We start from the raw sequence: 18,048 nt of genomic DNA on the forward strand, positions 1-18,048 counted from the left end.
GTCATGATCTCAGGGTCCTGGGATCGAGCCCCGCATCGCATCGGGCTTTCTGCTCAGCAGGGAGCCTGCATCCCTTCCTCTCTCTCTGCTTGCCTCTCTGCCTACTTGTGATCTCTGTCTGTCGGATAAATAAATAAAATCTTTAAAAAAAAAAGAAAAAGAAAAAAGAAAGTGGTCCGGTTTCATTCTTCTGCATCTGACTGTCCTATTTTCCCAACATCAGTTGTCGAAGAGACTGTCCTTTTCCCGTTGCGTATTTTTGGATGGGTCATTTCTGGGCTCTCTGTTCTGTTCCATGGATCTGTGTGTCTGTTTTTGTGCCGCTGCCACACTGTCTTGATGATCACAGCTTGTGATAGAGCTTGAAGTCCGGAATCCTGGTGCCGCCTGTTTGCTTCTGGTTTTCAGGATCACTGTAGCTATTTGGGGCCTTTGTGGTTCCCTAGAAATTTTAGGGTTCTTTGTTGTAGCTCTGTGAAAAATGGGGGTAGTATTGGTGGGTGTAGCATTGAATGGTAGATTGCTTTGGAAAGTAGACATTTTAGCAGTGTTTTTTCTTCCAGTCCATGAGCACGCAGTGGAATGTCTTTGTTTCTTTCTGTCTTCAGCTTCTTTCCCAGTGTTCCACAGTTTTCAGACTAGTCCTCTCACCTCTTTGGTTAGGTTTAGTTCTGGGTGTTGTATATTTTTGGTGCAATTGTAAATGGGATCATTTTCCTAATTTCTCTAAATGCTGCTTTATTAGTACATAGAAGTGCAACAGATTTCTACGCATTTTTAAAAATATTTTATTTATTTACTTATTTGACAGAGATCACAAGTAGGCAGAGAGGCAGGCAGAGAGAGAGGAGGAAGCAGGCCCCCCGCTGAGCAGAAAGCCCGATGCGGGGCTCGATCCCAGGACTCTGGGACCATGACCTGAGCTGAAGGCAGAGGCTTTAATCCATTGAGCCCCCAGACGCCCCATCTAAGTGTTGGTTTTTATCCTGCAACCTTGCTGAATTTGTGTATCAGTTCTAGCAGTTTTTTGGTGGTCTTTTGGGTGGGGCACGGCCATTTTAAAAAAATATTTTTTTAAAGATTTTATTTATTTGGCAGAGAGAATGTGAGAGAGGGAACACAGCTGGGGGAGCAGGAGAGGGAGAAGCAGGCTCCCTGCTGAGTCCTATGTGGGGCTCGACTCCGGGACCCTGAGATCATGACCTGAGCCGAAGGCAGACACCCAACGACTGAGCCACCCAGGCGCCCCCATTTTATTTTATTATTACTGATTTATTTATTTTTAGGGAGGGAGAGATGGGGGAGGGCAGAGGAAGAGGGAGAGAGACAATCTTAAGCAGGTTCCACAATCTCACCACCATGAGGTTGTGACCTGAGCTGAAATGAAGAGTTGGGTGCTTAACCAGCGGAACCGCCCAGGTGTCCCGGCATTGCCATTTTAGAAGACAGCTTCCACCTGCTCAGGGCAGTGGGTCCCAAAGTGGACCACCTGGGAGCATCCTGTTAGAACTCCTGCTCTGCAGGCCACCAGGGGCCAGCTGCGTCACCACGTGGGGCAGGGAGTCAGGCCGTGGTGCTTCTTACAGACCCTCAGGTGACTCTTGTGTGTGTGGAGCCTGGGAGCCAGGCACAGGGATCATCTAAGAGTTTGGGCTTTGGTGTGTTTGCTTCAGAAGCTTCCGCGGCTACGGGGCAGGGGTGCAGAAATGCCTCATTCGGGAATGGCACATCTGAGAATGTTCTCATCAGTACCGCCAAATGACAAGCCAGTTTCCTGTGTTGGGAGATGAGTTTCTGCTGAGACATAACCAGGGAGAAGCCTTGTGCTGGGGGGTTTAAGAGCAAGCAGGTCTGGTTCCATCAACAAAAGCCCAGGTCTCCTTTCCCGCCTCCAGGGATCATGCCGGCGGAAACGAGAAGCTGGTCAAGCTGGCGCCTGGGTTGAAGGTGTGCGGGGGTGACGACCGGATCGGGGCCCTGACTCACAAGGTCACACACCTGTCCACACTGCAGGTGAGCAGTGCACCGACGGAGGGCACGGTGCGGTGGGGACATGGACACCCCCCGCCTGCATTCCCTCCCTGACTCGGGGACCCGGTGGGTGGAGGACGGCCTGACGGTGCCCTCGCCAGGCCCCGTCTCGAGACGGTTGGGGCACCTGGACCCGTTGATGTGAGGTCCAGCAGGAGGATGTCCCCAGGAGCTTGGTGGGCGGGGCGGGGCGCAGGCGCACAGCTCCTGGTGCACATGTGCAGAGCGCACTCGCGGCCTGGGAGGCCGTCCTCGTCCGCTGACCAGTGGGCTGGTCCGCTGACCCGTGGGAAGGTTGCACCGATGTTGGTCTTGAATTCAGTCCTTGTGGGCCTGAACGTTTTAGAAGGGTTGGGGGGCAGTGGGAGTCAGGAAGGAAAACCGAGAGAAACCGTCTTTAAGAAGCAGGACAGCTGGTTCAGACTTGGCTTGGCTTTGAGGAGGGAGTAAATCACGGCGCTCCGGCCCCGCTGGTGCCAGGGTGCACCCTGTCCCAGGGTCCCCAGCAGGATGCACTGTTGCTTGGTGGCCCGAGGTCTGCGGGGCCCTGTCAGCTGCTGGGGCGGGGGTCCACCGGCTGCAAGCCCTGGGCAGCCCGCCCTGTGCAGGGAGGAAGCGCCAGCACCCGCTCTGCTCCAGGTGGGGTCTCTCCACGTCAAGTGCCTGTCCACGCCGTGCCACACATCTGGACACATCTGCTACTTCGTGAACAAGCCCAGCAGCTCCGAGCCGCCTGCGGTGTTCACAGGTGAGTGTGCGGGCTCACGCCGGGCCAGGGAGGTCTCCGGAGACCCTCGGTGCTCCGCCGGGTCAGGGTCTGGGTCCGGGTCTGCAGCCAGGCTCCTGCGGGGCGTGGGGGTGAGGTGGGGGAGCCACGGCCCTTAGATAGAGATGGGACGCCTCCCGCGGACAGGAGCACTGTCTGCCCAGGCCCAGAAGCCCCTCTGACTCCTGACGGTTCTCAGCCAGTGCCAAGGGCTAAGCTCTGAGTCTTGCAGGAGCTTATGTTCCTGTCATGAAGTCACTGCAGCGGGAGCCAGTTGGGAAGTGCCACGGGGTTCCTGGAGCGGCTCCGCAGTGGGACGGGCACACGTGGGACTCGGTGACCAGCCACTGCGGCCTGCAGGCTCCCCGGTGCCAGTAGGGGGTGCCTCTGCTGCCTTGTGACCCCGATGGCACCCCACACCAAAGCTCATCTTAAAGACCGGTTGTTTTCAGTGTCCCCAGTATAGTTGCAGCAGGTGCACGCCCTGAGCCGACTCCCAGTTCGTGCTGTGGGACCCCGGGGACCCCGGGCTCGCTCGGCCTCACCCACTGGTGTGTGTGGCCGTGGAACCGGCCCCCAGCGCCACCTGCGGGAACAGCAAGTGCGAAGGCCCCCGAGTGGCCATGGGCAGCCGGTGTTGCACCTGTACCCGTCACCGCTGCTGCACCTGTACCCATCACCGCTGCGGGGGTGTGGGGGTGTCAGGACCTGGGAGTGAGGTGGGTCCCTGGGGACTGCAGACACGGGAAGCCATGTGCCTGCTGTGGAAGGTGGGGCTGTGTGCTGAGCCCAGGCCCTGCGCCCGGTGCCCCTCCTCCATGGACAGAGGCTGGCAGGGCGCAGGGTATGGATGGGTCAGTAACGTCCTCGGTGCTGAGGCTCTGGCCTCTGCCAGCCTGAGGCAAGGACTGAAGTGTGGGAACCAGGATGTCCAGCGAGGCCCTGGAGGCAGGTGTGGGAATAGGGGGCTGCTCCCCTGGAGGGAGGGCCCGACCTCAAAATCTCCTGTGCCTGTTGTGCCCCAGCCTCCTCTGGGGTCTCGTGGACTTCTCACTGGGTCTCAGGCTTCCCCTACGTGTAGGGCTTGTTCAGGGACACAGTCCCAGTCCCACCCCCACTAGGCTGTCCTGTTGTCCCCTGGGAGCAGTGCAGTACCGCCCTCGCCGGGGGCCCCATGACAACCCTGTGGTCCTGGGTTGTGGCTCAGGCTCCCTGGGCAGAGGCCTGGCCAGAGATGGTGGAGGGACTCCCTGTGCCTGGGGCCTGCAAAACAGAGCAGTCCGGGCACTTCCTCAAGGAAGCAGCGGAGGCTGGGTGGGTATTGGGGACGGGAAGGCCCTCCCAAGGCCGGAGGCAGGAAGGGGGCCTGTGTGGTGAGGACCAAGGTGGTGGCTGGTGAGCTCAGGGGCTTCTCCAGGCTGGCACTGGCCACCAAGGGCGAGAGGAGACAGAGGGAGGTGGGCCTGGGACGGCTGCTGGGCCGGTGGGAACAAGGGCTGGTTTGGGGGTCTCGGGGCCAGGACTGACGGAGGGGCAGTGAAGGAAGGAGTGGGCTTCAGCAGCTGTTTGGGGGGTGCTGGTGGAACCAGTTAGTGAGACTTGGGGGCTGGGAGCCGAGAGCTGGGGGTCAGGGTTTCTTGTCGCTGCCTGTTGGCGGCCCCCCACTGGTCCTTGGCTGTGCCGTTTCTCAGGTGACACCTTGTTTGTGGCCGGCTGTGGGAAGTTCTACGAGGGGACAGCGGATGAGATGTACAGAGCCCTGCTCGAGGTCCTGGGCCGGCTCCCTCCCGACACGGTAGGCAGCACCTGCCGAGAGCGGGCCTGCCGAGAGCGGGCGGGCGGGCCGCTTCCTCTGGAAGTAAGGCTTTTCTGTAAGGTGTTTTTATTGTCGTGGGACACACACGCAGGCAGTGTGTGTGCTGAGTCGCTAACGGGTCCTCGCCTGGAGCCCCACGAGCCCGTCTCCGAGGGGCCTGAGGGCACATCCTGGGGACTCGGAGCTCAGAGGTTGGTGTCTTCCTCAGAGAGTGTACTGTGGCCACGAGTACACCATCAACAACCTCAAGTTCGCGCGCCACGTGGAACCCAACAACCCCGCCGTTCAGGAGAAGCTGGTCTGGGCCAAGGTGAGCGGGGCGCGCCGCAGGGCTGCGTGTGCCGGGCAGGGACCAGGACGGGGCTCCCAGGAGTTCGGGGCGTCTGCGCCGCCGCGCTCGGGGCTCCGTCTCGTGTGTAGGCACGAGGGGCTCCTCCCCGCCTGGCTGGAGCTAGCGAGGAAGCCCCTGCCGTGTCGTTGGGATCCTCGCTGACCCAGGGGCCCAGGGTTGGGCCTGGGCCTGGGATCCTGCATTTTCATAGATGCCTCAGGGAGGCTGGCGCTGCGGGGCCCCGACATGTGCCTCGCCAGGAGGACGGCGAGTTAGCTGGGCAGCCTCCCAGGCCGTGCAGGCTGCAGCGGGACCCGGCCCCGGGGCTGCTGGTCTGAAAGGCCTTTCTTTCTGCAGGGCGGGGCTGGCTTCTCGCCCTTGGCCGGTGGCCGGGCTGGTGGCGGGGCTGTCCGTCCCTGAGAGGGGGCACTGGGGGCCTCATGGCAGTGCCTCCTGCTCCGTCCCGAGACCATGGCTGTCTCGGAGCTCTGGCGTTGAATAAAACGCCTGCATCTTCCCCAGTTTGGGGCCTGCGTGTGGGAAATGCCCCTGGGAGGACTGAGACGCCACAGGAGTCAGCTGTCGGCACGGGGGAGGCTTCCCCAGATGCCGGAGCCTGGGTGCGGGTGCCGCGCAGTGCTCTGTGGCTTCGTGGCTGAGGCAGCCTGGTGCCTCCACCCTGGCTGCTGCCCGCGCCGAGCTGCCGCATGGAGGAAGCTCATCTTTGTGGAGGATCGTTCTCGCTCAGTGGGACGCACCCGCCCCGGGCGAGTGGGACAGCTGTGAGACTCCTGATGCCGCCGCCTGGTGCGACCCCAGTGCGCCCCCTGCATCCCCCGCTGCAGACCCCAGTCGCGGAGTCTCCTGCACACACAGCCCTAGAATGCGGGTCACGGGGCTCTTTGTGCTTGGCACATCGGGCCGCAGTTGCTGTGATGGTGCCGCGGGGTCCGGTCAGCCCTGGGCCGGGGCGCTCTGGCTGACGGTGCGCAGCCGCCGCGGGGGTGACACAGGTGTCCGCTGCTCGCGGGCGCGGGCACAGTCCCTGCGGGGTTCGCTCTGAGGAAGATCCCAGGCAGCTTCCGGTTGGCAGCACCGTGTGACTGCCACGTGCCATGCGCCGTGTGGCCTGACGTGTGAGCCCTTCCGCATGGTGCGCGCTGGTATCTCCTCATGTTTCCTAAAATGTTCCTTTCTCCAATGGCTGATGAGCTCCATCTCTCACAGGCTCGTGGCCGCTCCCAGCTCGTCTTCTGTGGTGCGTGTTCGAATGTCTGTCCATGAAAAATGTCGGGCTGTCTTCCTGGTTGCGGGGAGTCCTTGTGTGTTCTGGAAATGGGTCTTTCATCAGGAATCTCTCTCAAATACTTCCTTCCTGTTTTTATGGCTTCCCCCCCTTTTTCCTTAACAGTGTCTTTTTGAGAATACAAATTTATACATACTTTTGGTGAAGATGCTTATTAGTATTTTCTTTTACAGTTTTTGTGTCCTAAGAAATCTATGCACGCCCCCTGCTACGTTTTCTCCTGAAAGTTTAATGGTTTTAGCTTTTATTTTTATAAAGATTTTATTTATTTATGACAGAGAGACACAGTGGGAGAGGGAGAAGCAGGTTCCCCACTGAGCAGGGAGCCCGATGCGGGGTTCGATCCCAGGACCCCGGGATCAGGACCTGACTTGAAGGCAGACACTCAACGACTGAGCCGCCCAGGCTTTTATGTTTATCCGGATTTCTGTGTCGGTCCATGGTGCCTCACAGATTGTGTTCGGTCTGAGGTAAGGGTAGAAGGGCCTTTTTCTGTTTTAATTCACATTCAGCCGCTCAGTACCATTTGTTGGAAACAGTGTCTTTTCCTCGTGGGACTGCCGTGGCCCCTTTGCCCAGTGAAATGGACGGTGTGGGCACGAGTCACTTCCACACGCTCCTGTCTGTGCCCTAGCCTGTGGCACTTCTCCGCTGGCAGCAAACGGGCCTGATTTCCGAAGCCTGTGGCAAGTCTAGGGTCGGGCTGTGTACATCCCCTAATTGTAGACTTTCCTAAAATTGGTTTTGGCTCTTTTTTTTTTTTTTTTTTAAGATTTTTAGTTACTTACTTGAGAGAGAGAGAGAGAAAGCATGAGAAGGGGGAGGGTCAGAGAGAGAGAAGCAGGCTTTCCGCTGAGCAGAGAGCCTGATGTGGTACTTGATCCAGGGACTCCAGGATCATGACCTGAGCCGAAGGCAGACGCTTAACAACTCACCCATCCAGGCGCCCCAGTTCTGGCTCTTCTAAGTGCTTTCCATTTCCATATACCATATAAACTTTAGGATTGTCTTGTTAATTTTTACCAAAAAAGTCAGCTTTGGATTAGCACTGTGTTGTAACAAAGGATTTGGAGGGAATTGAGGTCGTAACCATACTGAGTTTTTCCGTGACTGTGCTATCGCTTTCCGTTTATCAAGCTCAGTAGTTTTTCTCAGCAGTATTTTGTAATTTTCATTGTTATGGAAATTGTACATATCGTTAAATGTATCCTTAAGAAATTTATGTTTTTGAGTTTTATTGGAAGCAATTATTTGCTGAAGGCTTGAGAGATACAGATGACTTTTGCATCGCGATCTTGTATCTGCCGGACCTCACTCAGCTCCCTTTTTCCGGGGTCTTTTCTGTAGACTCCTGAGTGCATGCACAGTCACGTCCCCAACACACAGAGATCATTTTACTCCTTCCTTTGCCATCTGTGTGCCTTTTATTGATTTGTCTGGGCCACAACCCTGGCCAGCGTCCCGCGGACGTTAGAAAAGCAGCAACTGCGGACATCCCTGCCTCGTTCCCAGGCTCCGGGGAAAGCTTTTCGTCTTTACCCGTTAGGTGTGACGGTAGCTGTGGGTTTTTGTAAATGTTCTTAGGTTGATACGAACTCAAGTGTATTCCTGGTCTTCTGAGAGTTTTTACCACGAGTGGGCGTGGAATTTTGTGAACGGATTCCTGTCTTCATGTTACATGACTGTCCCCCGTGTTCTGCGGTGCACTGGGGGCGGGCTGGGGTCCCCTGCGCTTCCCGGCCCTTGGCCGTGCTCTGTGTCACTGCTCTAGCCTCTTCTGGGTCCCCACCAGGGGCTGGTCTGTTGTTTTGTCATCTTGGGATGCCTTGGGTCTTAGTGTCAGGGTGACACTGGCCTCAGGAAACGACTGAAAATGTGTTTATTCCCGTTTGGCAGAAGTTTCTCTGCGACACCGTCTGCTCCCCGAGTGTTGCATTCGCCAGGGAGGCCGCCAGGACATGGACGCTTTTCTGTGCAAAAATCTTTTTGTTGTTGTTACAAATTAATGCCTTTATGTAGGGCTGTCAGATTTTTACATCTTCTTGAGTCAGTTTTGTTAGCAACTTGTGTCTTTCAAGGAATTTGCCCATTTTGTCAAGGTTTTCGGGTTAAGTGGCAGAATTTTCATTCTGGTCTTCTTACGCGTCCGCTTTGTTCACGAGTAACAAGCTGCATCAAGTGAATGGCTGAGTGAGCTCAGACAGACACACACACCAGGGGACAGACTGCCGGTGCAGTTAAGGCAGAGGACACTCCCGTCATGTTCTCTGCGGCGGCTCCGACGACCCCTGCCGCGTCGCATGCCCTGGACCTCAGCTCACGTCAGCAGAGCTGCAGCCAGGGGAGCCTCCGCCGTGTCCCCGCGCATCTTCTCCGGCTCGGAGTGGCGGGGGACGTACTCGCGTTGGGGTGCCCGCCCGCGGCTTGTTGCTTTTCGCTGCCCGGTGGCACCTGCTGTGTGCTCGGGACGCCTGTCACGTTTGCTCAGAGGCCGCCGGGCACCCTTCCTTGGGCCGTGCACCTTTTCACGGCTCTCGGGGAGACACCGGGCATGAAGCAGCCGCGGGCACCAGCACGTGTCTGACTGGGGGAGAGACAGCCCGGTCGTCTCCCGGAACGGTGCTTGTTATATGTTTCTCCTGGCGAAGTGGAGGCTCTGAGCTGTCCTATGTCCCCCCCAGTACTGCTCCTCGTCGTTCTTCTGGTGTTCGTCATTTGGATGTACGTAGTGGAGTCACGCTGTAATTACTTTTAAAGATTTTATTTATCTATTTGACAGACAGATCACCAGTGGGCAGAGAGGCAGGCGGGGGCGGGGGAGCAGGCCCCCCGCTGAGCAGAGAGCCCGATGCGGGGCTCGATTCCCAGGACCCTGGGATCATGACCTGAGCTGAAGGCAGAGACTCAACCCACTGAGCCACCCAGGCGCCCCAACGTTGTGGTTTTAATTTGTATCTCCCTAGTATCTAATAATGTTGAACGTCTTTTTATGTGCCATTGGCCATTTTGTGAAGGGTTTGTTCAAGTCTTTTGGCCATTTAAAAAATTGGATCATCTTATTTAGGTAAGAGAATTTCTCTCTCTTTTTTTTGGTAAGTTTGTCAGATAGTTTCTCCCACTCTATGGCTTGCTTTTAAATTTTAATTTTATCTTTTTTTAATTTTTTAAATTAACATATAATCTATTATTAGCCCCAGGGGTACAGGTCTGTGAATCTCCAGGTTGACACACTTCACAGCACTCACTGTAGCACATACCCTCCCCAGTGTCCATAACCCCACCACCCTCTCCCTACCCCCCCTCCCCCCGGCAACCCTCAGTTTGTTTTGTGAGATTTAAGAGTCTCACGGTTTGTCTCCCTCCCGATCCCATCTTGTCTCATATTTTCCCTCCCTTCCCTCCACGGCCCCACTGCCTGGATCTCAACTTCCTCCTATCAGAGAGCTCATATGATAGTTGTCTTTCTCTGACTGACTTACTTCACTTAGCATAATCCCTTCTAGTTCCATCCACATTGTCACAAATGGCAAGATTTCCTTTCTTTTGATGGCTGCATAGTATTCCATTGTATATATGAACCACATCTTCTCTATCCACGCATCTGTGGGTGGACATGTAGGTTCTCTCCATAGTTTGGCTGTTGTGGACGTTGCTCTTATACACATTCGGGTCACTACGTTTGTATCTTTAGGGTAAATACCCAGTAGTGCAATTGCTGGGCCGTAAGGCAACTCTATTTTCAACTTTCAGAGGAAGCTCCGTGCTGTTTTCCAGAGTGGCCACACCAGCTTGCGTTCCCACCTGCAGTGTAGGAGGCTCCCCTTTCTCCGCACCGTGTCGGTCCCTGACTGGTTAATTGTAGCCGTTCTGACTGGTATGCCGTGGTTTTGATGTGTATTTCCCTGTGACTTGCTTTTTATTAACAACGTATTTTGAAGAATAAGGATTTTTTTTTAAAGATTTTATTTATTTGACAGAGAGAGATCACAAGTAGGCAGAGAGGCAGGCAGAGAGAGAGGAGGAAGCAGGCTCCCTGCTGAGCAGAGAGCCCGACGTGGAACTCAATCCCAGGACCCTGAGATCATGACCCGAGCCGAAGGCAGCAGCGCAACCCACTGAGCCACCCAGGCGCCCTGAAGAATAAGGATTTTTAATTCTGATAAAGTCCAGCATATTAAGTTCTTTTATGGTTCATACCTCTTCTAAGAAATACTTGCCTTTCCCAAGGTCAGAATTTCTCTCCTTTGTTTCCTTTAAGTCTTATCATCGAGGCTTTGCTTTCAGAGCAGTGTCAGCCCCACGCTGACTGCTGGCGCGACCGCAGCGCCGCCTCTTCCTGGCATCGGTGATCCGTGCTCCTGTCCTTCACTGTTCGTGTCAGTTTCGTGGATCTTTCCAAAGCACAATTTTTGCTTTAATTTTCCATTTGCCAAGCTGCCTGGCAAACAGCTCTTCCTGGGTCTTTGTGGGGCCCATGGAGGGGACACCCTGCCAAACGCCCCACGAGAGGCGCTCCCCACCTTCCAGGGCGGGGACCCGGGGCACGGCGTTGTCTGTGTTGCTGCGGGCTGTTCTCCCATAAAACAGACTTCGTGTTAATGAGAAGAGTTCCAAGATTGGCTCCAAGACAGCAGGGGGAGGAGGCACAGGTTGGTGGCGGCAGCCGGGACGCTCGGGTGTCCACAGCAGGACGGACCTGTCCTCACACTGACCCCCCGCCTCCACTCCCTTTGCCTTCGGAGCTGGACGACGTTTGAAGGTACGGAGATGTGCCTTCGCAAGTCCCTGCATCACAGCGGCCTCTGTCCCCTGCAGGAGAAGTATAGCGTCGGTGAGCCCACAGTGCCATCCACCATCGCCGAGGAGTTCACCTACAACCCGTTCATGAGAGTGAGGTGAGGGTGCTCCGGGGATGCCCGTGCCCCTGCCCAGCCGCTCTGCGTGCCAGAGGCTGCCCCAAACTCTGCATCAAGTAGAGCGCGTCCTTGGGCGCGGGCCCTTTTCTCAGAAGGGGGTGCTTGGGCCCTGGCGAGGGTTTGGGGTCCTTTCTGATCCTGGAGTCTGGATCCATAGGCAGATGAGGTACAGTCCCTGGTGGGGGCCGGGGTCTCAGGGAGCTGCCACCTGGGCCTGCCGGACGCCAGTGGGGGGTCAGTGTCCCCGCTGTCCAGGTCGCTGGCAGGACGGCTCGGCCGGCATAGCACGACCCCATGGTTAGGAACACGCGAGCTGGCTGCTGCTGTAGCATCTCATTTTTTAAGCGTGTCCCAACTTGCGCTGGCTCTTCCGGTCCCTGGCACCCTGTGGGGGCGTGGGGGGCAGGGGAGCGCGGCGTGCAGCCTGGTGTTCGGCCTCCGCAGGGAGAAGACGGTGCAGCAGCATGCTGGGGAGATGGAGCCCGTGACCACCATGAGAGCCATCCGCAAAGAGAAGGACCACTTCAAGGTGCCCCGGGACTGAGGAGGCCGTGGGGTTTGGGGCGCCCCTGGCCGCTGCCCCCCTCAAGCACATTTGGGTATTCAGATGTTTTAGATAAATTTCTTGCCGGGAGTACAGGAAATCCAGTCTTGGTTTAATTTAAATTAACTTCAGAGCCTTCGCTTTCGTCTCCAGTGTTCTAGCACGCAGTTACCAGGGAAGTCGTGCAGGTGCTCCCGGACGCTGCTGGCAGACTGTGCACGCCTGGCCGTGGCCTGGGATACGCGGACGAGGCTCAGGGTGCGGCCAGACCCTGGGCACAGGGTGGGCAGGGAGGGCTGTTTCCAGCCGCCTCGTTTCTGCATCTCGAGGTCTTCCTCAGTTCCAGATGGTGTCCTTTTGGGTTGGATCTGTGGGGAAGAACCGTGCCCAGGGCTTTCCTCCAGCCGAGGTGGTCTGTTGCCACTCTCCCTAGACGTCCTTGGCCGCTAAGGTTGTGTGTCAGGTCCTGGGTGGGCCATGGTGCTGCATGGCTGGGAGGCAGAGTCCTTCCTGTCCAAAGATGGTGACCCCTAAGTGGAGCCAGAGGCCCTTGTGATGTCGCGGAGCAGGGTTTGCATAGGACCTTCTAGATGTTTCATTGTACAGCTCTGAAGTAGCCTGGGCGTCTCGGGCCGCGTCACGGTGCTGCTTGGCCGCACCCGTCCATGCTGGCGTGTGCACATCCGGGGTGGACCCGTGGGGGTGGACCCGTGGTGGTGGGCCCTGCCAGTGTCCCCCGGTGTGTGTTCCCCCTCCCGCTGGCATCCCGCACAGTTCCCCTGCTCTTAGTCCCTGTGCTCCCAGCTACACGTGGAAATGTCAGTGAGTAAATCATGCCACTTCACCCAGCCTCTATGGGCCACGGCTCTCTCCCCCCAGAGCCCAGAACAGTAGCAGTTTCCCTTCACACATGTCATCCTTGGTGAGGGGGTCCTGCTGGGCCGCCCCCATGGGCTCTGGGCCTGCAGCTGGGCTGCCTGTGGGGCCAGACCTGTGACTGCGGTCCTGGGTCTGTGACGTGTGGCTCTGACACACTCTCGTGCCCACACTGCGTGCTGGCCATGGGCATTTTGACTCGGGGGAAGGTTCTGGCCCAACTGGAATTGAGAGCCATGCCCGCCGCACCCTTGTGCAAACCGCCGTAGGGCTGCCCCACTGCCGCCCAGGGAGGCTGGGTCCTTTTCCGTGTGTGTACGGGCCACTCAGGTTTCCTCCCCTGGCCGCCGCTTTGCTCAGGGGCCCCCACATCTCTCCTGGGCTCTGCTCCTCCCGGGGCACACAGGGCCCTTGTTTCCCGCCACGCGTGTAGGCAGTCGTTCCCCAGGTGGCTGCTGGCCTCGTGCTCTGGCGTCCCATTGAAGAAATCCCGAACTGTGGTCGAGTGCGTGGTATGAGGTCACCTGTCCCTCCTCTGCTGCCTTCCTGTCCGTGCCCCTGGAGTTGTGTGTGCGCTTCTGTCCCTTGGATCCGTGGTTCCTGGGAAGATGCAGTCACGCTGGTGGCCAGCAGTCTGCCCCCTGGGGTGGGGGCCCAGGCATCTGTCCCTCTTGCTGGCGTGCAGTACGGGCCCCGGGGGAGCAGTGCGCAGGGCTCCAGACCTGTCCCACGGCCCCACAGCTGGTGTTCCTACAGCCACGGGGTCATTCTCCGTTTCTGGGAAGGGACAGAGCCCAGCTTTGTCCTTCAGGAGAGTCTTGGCCATTTGCAATTTACTGTTATAAACAGTAGATGTTTATGGCTAGAGCCGGATGGGAATGACGCTGTGACGCACTGGGTTTCTGGACTTGCTGTGACCAACACGCTGCTCATCCAGCATCACAGTGCCCACGGCTCTCTGTGTTGGGAAACCCAACTCTGCTGCTATGTTCCCTGGTCTGTGCGGCCCTGCAGCCGAAGGGGTCGGTCCCCGCAGACTGCCCTGGCTTCTGGCAGCAGCAACCAGCCTGGGCTTCCCTGGGGGGCAGCGTGGCGTGGCTCGGCTGCACAGGTCCACACTGGGGAGTCCCCGCGGCCTCCTGGCCACCCTGTCGGATGCCCGCACCGACCCCGCTCACTCAGGCACTCACAGGACAGCTCCTGGAACACCGAGAAGGGTACAAAGCAGGACCCCCAGGCAAGGTCTGGGGGTCCCAGGGTGCTGAGCCGCACGCTCTGTAAACCACAAGAGGGTCACCTTCCTGGCATGTCTGAGCTTGTGTCAAGGGGCTATGCAGTGTCACTGCATCGTCCCTGGGATCACTGGCCCTGTATGCGATGTGACCGTCCCCCTTGTGTCGACCCTGGTGTGGCAGGGTGCCTGTGAACCATGTTCTCCCTGCCACGCACCCTGTGGGGAGTTCCAAGTACTCGGAGGCCCCCTGCCCGAACCAGGGAAAGGGCAGACAGACCACCGGACAGCAGATGCCTTCCCCGTGGGGACACTCCCTGGAGGCCAGCTCTCTGGGATCATCCCGTCCCTGGTATTCCAGCCTTTGACACGGTCGTAAGTGGCGTCTTTTTATTATCATGGTTAACATAGAATGTGTTATTTGGCCCAGGGGCACAGGTGTGTGAGTCATCCGTCTCATGCAACTCTGCACTCCCCATGGCACACACCCTCCCTGACGTCCACCCCTGACGTCCGCCCCTACAACCCCCCACCCCCTCTCCTCCAGCAACCCTCCGCTGGTTTCCTGAGATGAAGAGTCTCTTACGGTTTCGTCTTCACTTTCCCCTCCCCGCCCCACGAGCCCATCTTGTTGCTCGAGTTCCTCCTCTCAGGGAGACTGCGTGAGAACTTTCTCTGACTGACTTACTCCACTCAGCGTCATACCCTCTAGTTCCATCCACGTCGGTGCAAATGGCAAGATTTTGGGGTTTTGTTTTGTTTAGTTTCTTCGGTGGGTACGTAATACTCTGGTGTGTGTGTGTCCGTCCGTCCGTGTGTACACAGACACCACATCTTCAGCCATTCGTCTGTCGATGGACATCTAGGCTTTCCACAGTTTGGCTGCTGTGGACATAAATGGTGTGTTTTTCAGTCAGGCCAGTATCAGGAGCGCAGCGAAGTGCCATCAGCCTCGCTCCCCAGGAACCTGCTCCTCCCACCTGAGCTCTGTTTCCCCCGTGAACCTTCTGTGGTCCCACTGCTGGGACTTCGCTCCCCGGGTTTCGCACACTGCGGAGAGGCAAGCAGGCCCACAGCCTTCGTCCCCACCTCTGGGTTTCACAGACCTGAGCGTGGCTGCTGGGCAGAAGCTGAGCTGCTCTGGGGGTTCGATGTGAACAGGAGCCTCTGTCCTTGGGGAGCTTCTGTCCTGATGGAGGGACCTGGCAGCCAAGTCAGGAGGAAGCACGGGAGAAAACCGGGCAAAGAGCAGCCAGTGTCGTGGCTGGGCAGGCCTCGCTGAGGTGGTGCCGTGAACGAGTGAAGGCTCATAGCAGTGAGCCTTGCAGATACCTAGAGAGAAAAGCAAGTGCCAAGGCCCTGGGGCACAGCTGTGGCTGAGCCTTGAGGAGCAGTGGACAGGACACAGGAGGACCTTGGCGCTCACGTGAAGCTGGGAGCCGGCAGGCGGAGCGGGCCTTGACAGGCAGTTTTCCGAGGGCTGTGGTGAGCTGCTGGACAGGAGGAGGGGTGCCCGTGAGTGGAGTGAAAGCCCAACCCTGCCCCAGGGATCTGTACCGTGAGTGCAGGGTCGCAGAGAGACAGAAAGGAGCTCAGAGAACGCCTGTGAGGCTGGGTTTGGGCAGCAGGAGGCCGAGGTGTCCGTGAAGCTTCCCAGGGTCAGGGGCAGTGGGCAGAGGAGGGTCAGGGTAGGTCCAGGCCAGAAACATACCCTGGGAGGTGGCCAGTGTGTGGGGGAGGCCTGCGGGGGACATACAAGTGTGGCCAGAAGTCACCCCGGACGGGAACGGGGTCTCCTCACACGGTCTCCTTAGCGGGCTGCCCGCGGTTCCGCTCCTGGCGAGCCACTGCTCGGGCCTCCCATGGCCGGCCAGGCCGGACGCCTCCTCGCGCGAGCCCGCTGCCAGCAGACATGGAAGGGACTAGGGCGCTTGGGCTTTGTGAGTCTGAGGAAGGGGAATTCGAGCGCGAACCTGAGGTTTTCAGCAGCTGAAGCCACTTGGGGAGGCGCCTTTCTTCCCAGGGTTTTTTCCTTTTTAAAGAAGATCTGAAGTCATCTCCACACCTAGCGCGAGGCTCGAACCCGCAAGCCAGAGGTCCAACCGCATGTTTCCCGACGGACCGGGCGTCCCTCCTGTCTGCGCTCCTCCGGCTGTCGTCTCCACAAGGGCAGTCACGCCGCAGACTTGCCTGCGCGGCCGGCATGGGGCGCGGAGGGCGGCCAAGGGGGCTCCACTGGTTTCTCTCCCTCGTGTCCTCCTGGCCGCGGGCCGCTGTCCCATCGGGCACGAGTGCAGAGACTGGGCGTTGGCCACTCTTGCTCCGGACTCCTGACCCTGCTGCCTTCAGAGGGGTTTTCTTGGAAAGCGTCTCCCTCGGGCCTGTGTCCTGTCTTCCTGGGCGGGGCGGGGTCCGTCCACTCCGGGTCACATGCTGGCCCCGTGGGGCCCGCTCCTGTGTCACTAGGAAATCGCTCAGAATGTCCTGTTTATGAGTGAGGGTCACAGCAGTGAGCCAAGGGTACCCCCGCACCCCTAGTAATCCCAAACCTTTTGCAGACCCATAGAAGGCTTCTCTGGGTCCACCACCTTCTACGGACGCCGATCCCACGTCGGAGCAGCAGAGAGGCCTGGGAGGCGGCGGCTCCCGGGGGGGTCTAGGACAGGCTGGTGCAGGGCTGCACTGTGTGCCCCCAGGACTCCGCACAGGCTCAAGCCCATCTGGGTCCCACTGTGGCCAGCTGCAGGGGTGTGGTGGGGGCGAGGAGGCAGGGCGCTGTGATTTTTCTCCTCCTTCCCTGGCCCAGAGCGGTTTCTCATTTTTTCAGCTCACGTTCATAAGTTCACCCTGACATGACAGGCTCTGTCAGAGCGAGGAATGGTTGTGTCTGAACAGGGGTAGGGGGGCCTTGCGGAAGAACACGGCTGTACACTAGGCCCTCTAAGTAATTATGTAATTCAGAGACTGAGTGGAAAATAGGTTACATAACAAGAATTGGAGACTTTTTTTTTTTTAATTAAAGAAATTAAAGATTTGAAGGGTGCCTGGGTGGCTCAGTGGGTTAGAGCCTCTGTCTTTGGCTCAGGTCATGATCTTGGGGTCCTAGGATTGAGCCCCGTATCAGGCTCTCTGCCCAGGGGGGGCCTCCCCGCACAAACTGCCTCTCTGCCTACTTGTGATTTCTCTCTGTCAAATAAATAAAATCTGTAAAAATAAAAAAATTGAGAGAGCAAGCGAGCACATTGGGGGAGGGGTGCAGACTCCCCCCAGAGCGTGAAGACCAGGGCGGGACTCAATCTTACGTCCCCGAGATCACAACCTGAGCCGAAACCATGAATTGGACGCCTCATTGACTGAGCCGCCAGGCACCGTGAGACCCGGAGGCTGACGTTCTCCTGGAGCGGTAGATGGCCTGGAGGACCCATCACCCAGGACGCCAAAGGCGCAGAGCATGCACTCACCCCCGGAACCCGCCTGTGCTCAGAACAGGCCGCCCGCGTGCATTCTCCAGCCCAGACCTGCGGTGAGCCACAAAACCAGTCACAGTGAGTTCTAACAGAGCAAAGGGAGTGTGTCGGCTTGCTGGAGTGGAATGAGTTCCTGACAGCAGCGTGAGGTCTGGCCGCCTCCGCCTCCAGAAAGAACAGCGGTCCGGACAGGACAGCACGCGGTCAGAGCCGTGGATGCGGCGTGTGCTCCAGCACACACTAGAGACGACCACAGAGACAACCAGCACGGCCCCTGCGTGAGGACCCGCCTGCGCCTGAAGCAGGACAGAGAAAGTGGACATGGAAAGCACACCGACGTGTGTGGGACACGCATCTGCACAGCAGGAGGAGAGGCTTCTAGTTAAAAAGCTAGAGAAGAGAGCAAACAAAACACAAAGGAAGCAGAAGAAAAAGGAAAATCAGCAAAATAGAAAAAAAACCCCAAAGTTAGTTCTTTGGAAAGATCAAGAGGCTGACAAACCGACTGTCACACCAGCCGACACAGAACACATGTCACCAGGGACGGCGCCACCCTCCTCCCCGCACAGGAACAAGCACCCGCGAGCCGGTGCTGGAGGCCAGGAGTCAGACCCCAGCTGCTCTGGGCCACCGAGCTGCTTCCTCCTGGAGGCCCTAGAGAGCCTCTCCCTAGCCCAGTCCTCTTGCCAGAGGTGCCCTCGTTCCTTGGCTCCCAACGTCCCTCCCGTAGACGCCAACACCAGCAGCTGTAGGTGAAGCCCCCC

General features: G+C 57.9%; 1 protein-coding gene across 2 annotated transcripts in view; it reads left to right on the forward strand.

Moving 5' to 3' along the window:
* Positions 1-11,800, forward strand: part of HAGH (hydroxyacylglutathione hydrolase) — an 18,368-nt gene extending 6,568 nt beyond the window's left edge. Inside the window, exons 5-10 of one of the 2 annotated variants that reach the window (XM_059415708.1) lie at positions 1,896-2,013; positions 2,671-2,779; positions 4,489-4,592; positions 4,822-4,923; positions 11,066-11,145; positions 11,611-11,800. In XM_059415708.1, the coding sequence (XP_059271691.1) occupies positions 1,896-2,013; positions 2,671-2,779; positions 4,489-4,592; positions 4,822-4,923; positions 11,066-11,145; positions 11,611-11,710 (613 nt within the window). In that variant the 3' untranslated portion in view covers positions 11,711-11,800. Of the gene's footprint in view, positions 1-1,895; positions 2,014-2,670; positions 2,780-4,488; positions 4,593-4,821; positions 4,924-10,000; positions 10,125-10,227; positions 10,260-11,065; positions 11,146-11,610 lie in introns of those variants that run through there. The other variant, XM_059415709.1, reaches the window with a different exon arrangement.
* The last annotated feature ends 6,248 nt before the right edge of the window (positions 11,801-18,048 follow it).

This window comes from Mustela nigripes, chromosome 11 (genome assembly GCF_022355385.1).
Source record: "Mustela nigripes isolate SB6536 chromosome 11, MUSNIG.SB6536, whole genome shotgun sequence".
NCBI lineage: Eukaryota > Metazoa > Chordata > Mammalia > Carnivora > Mustelidae > Mustela > Mustela nigripes.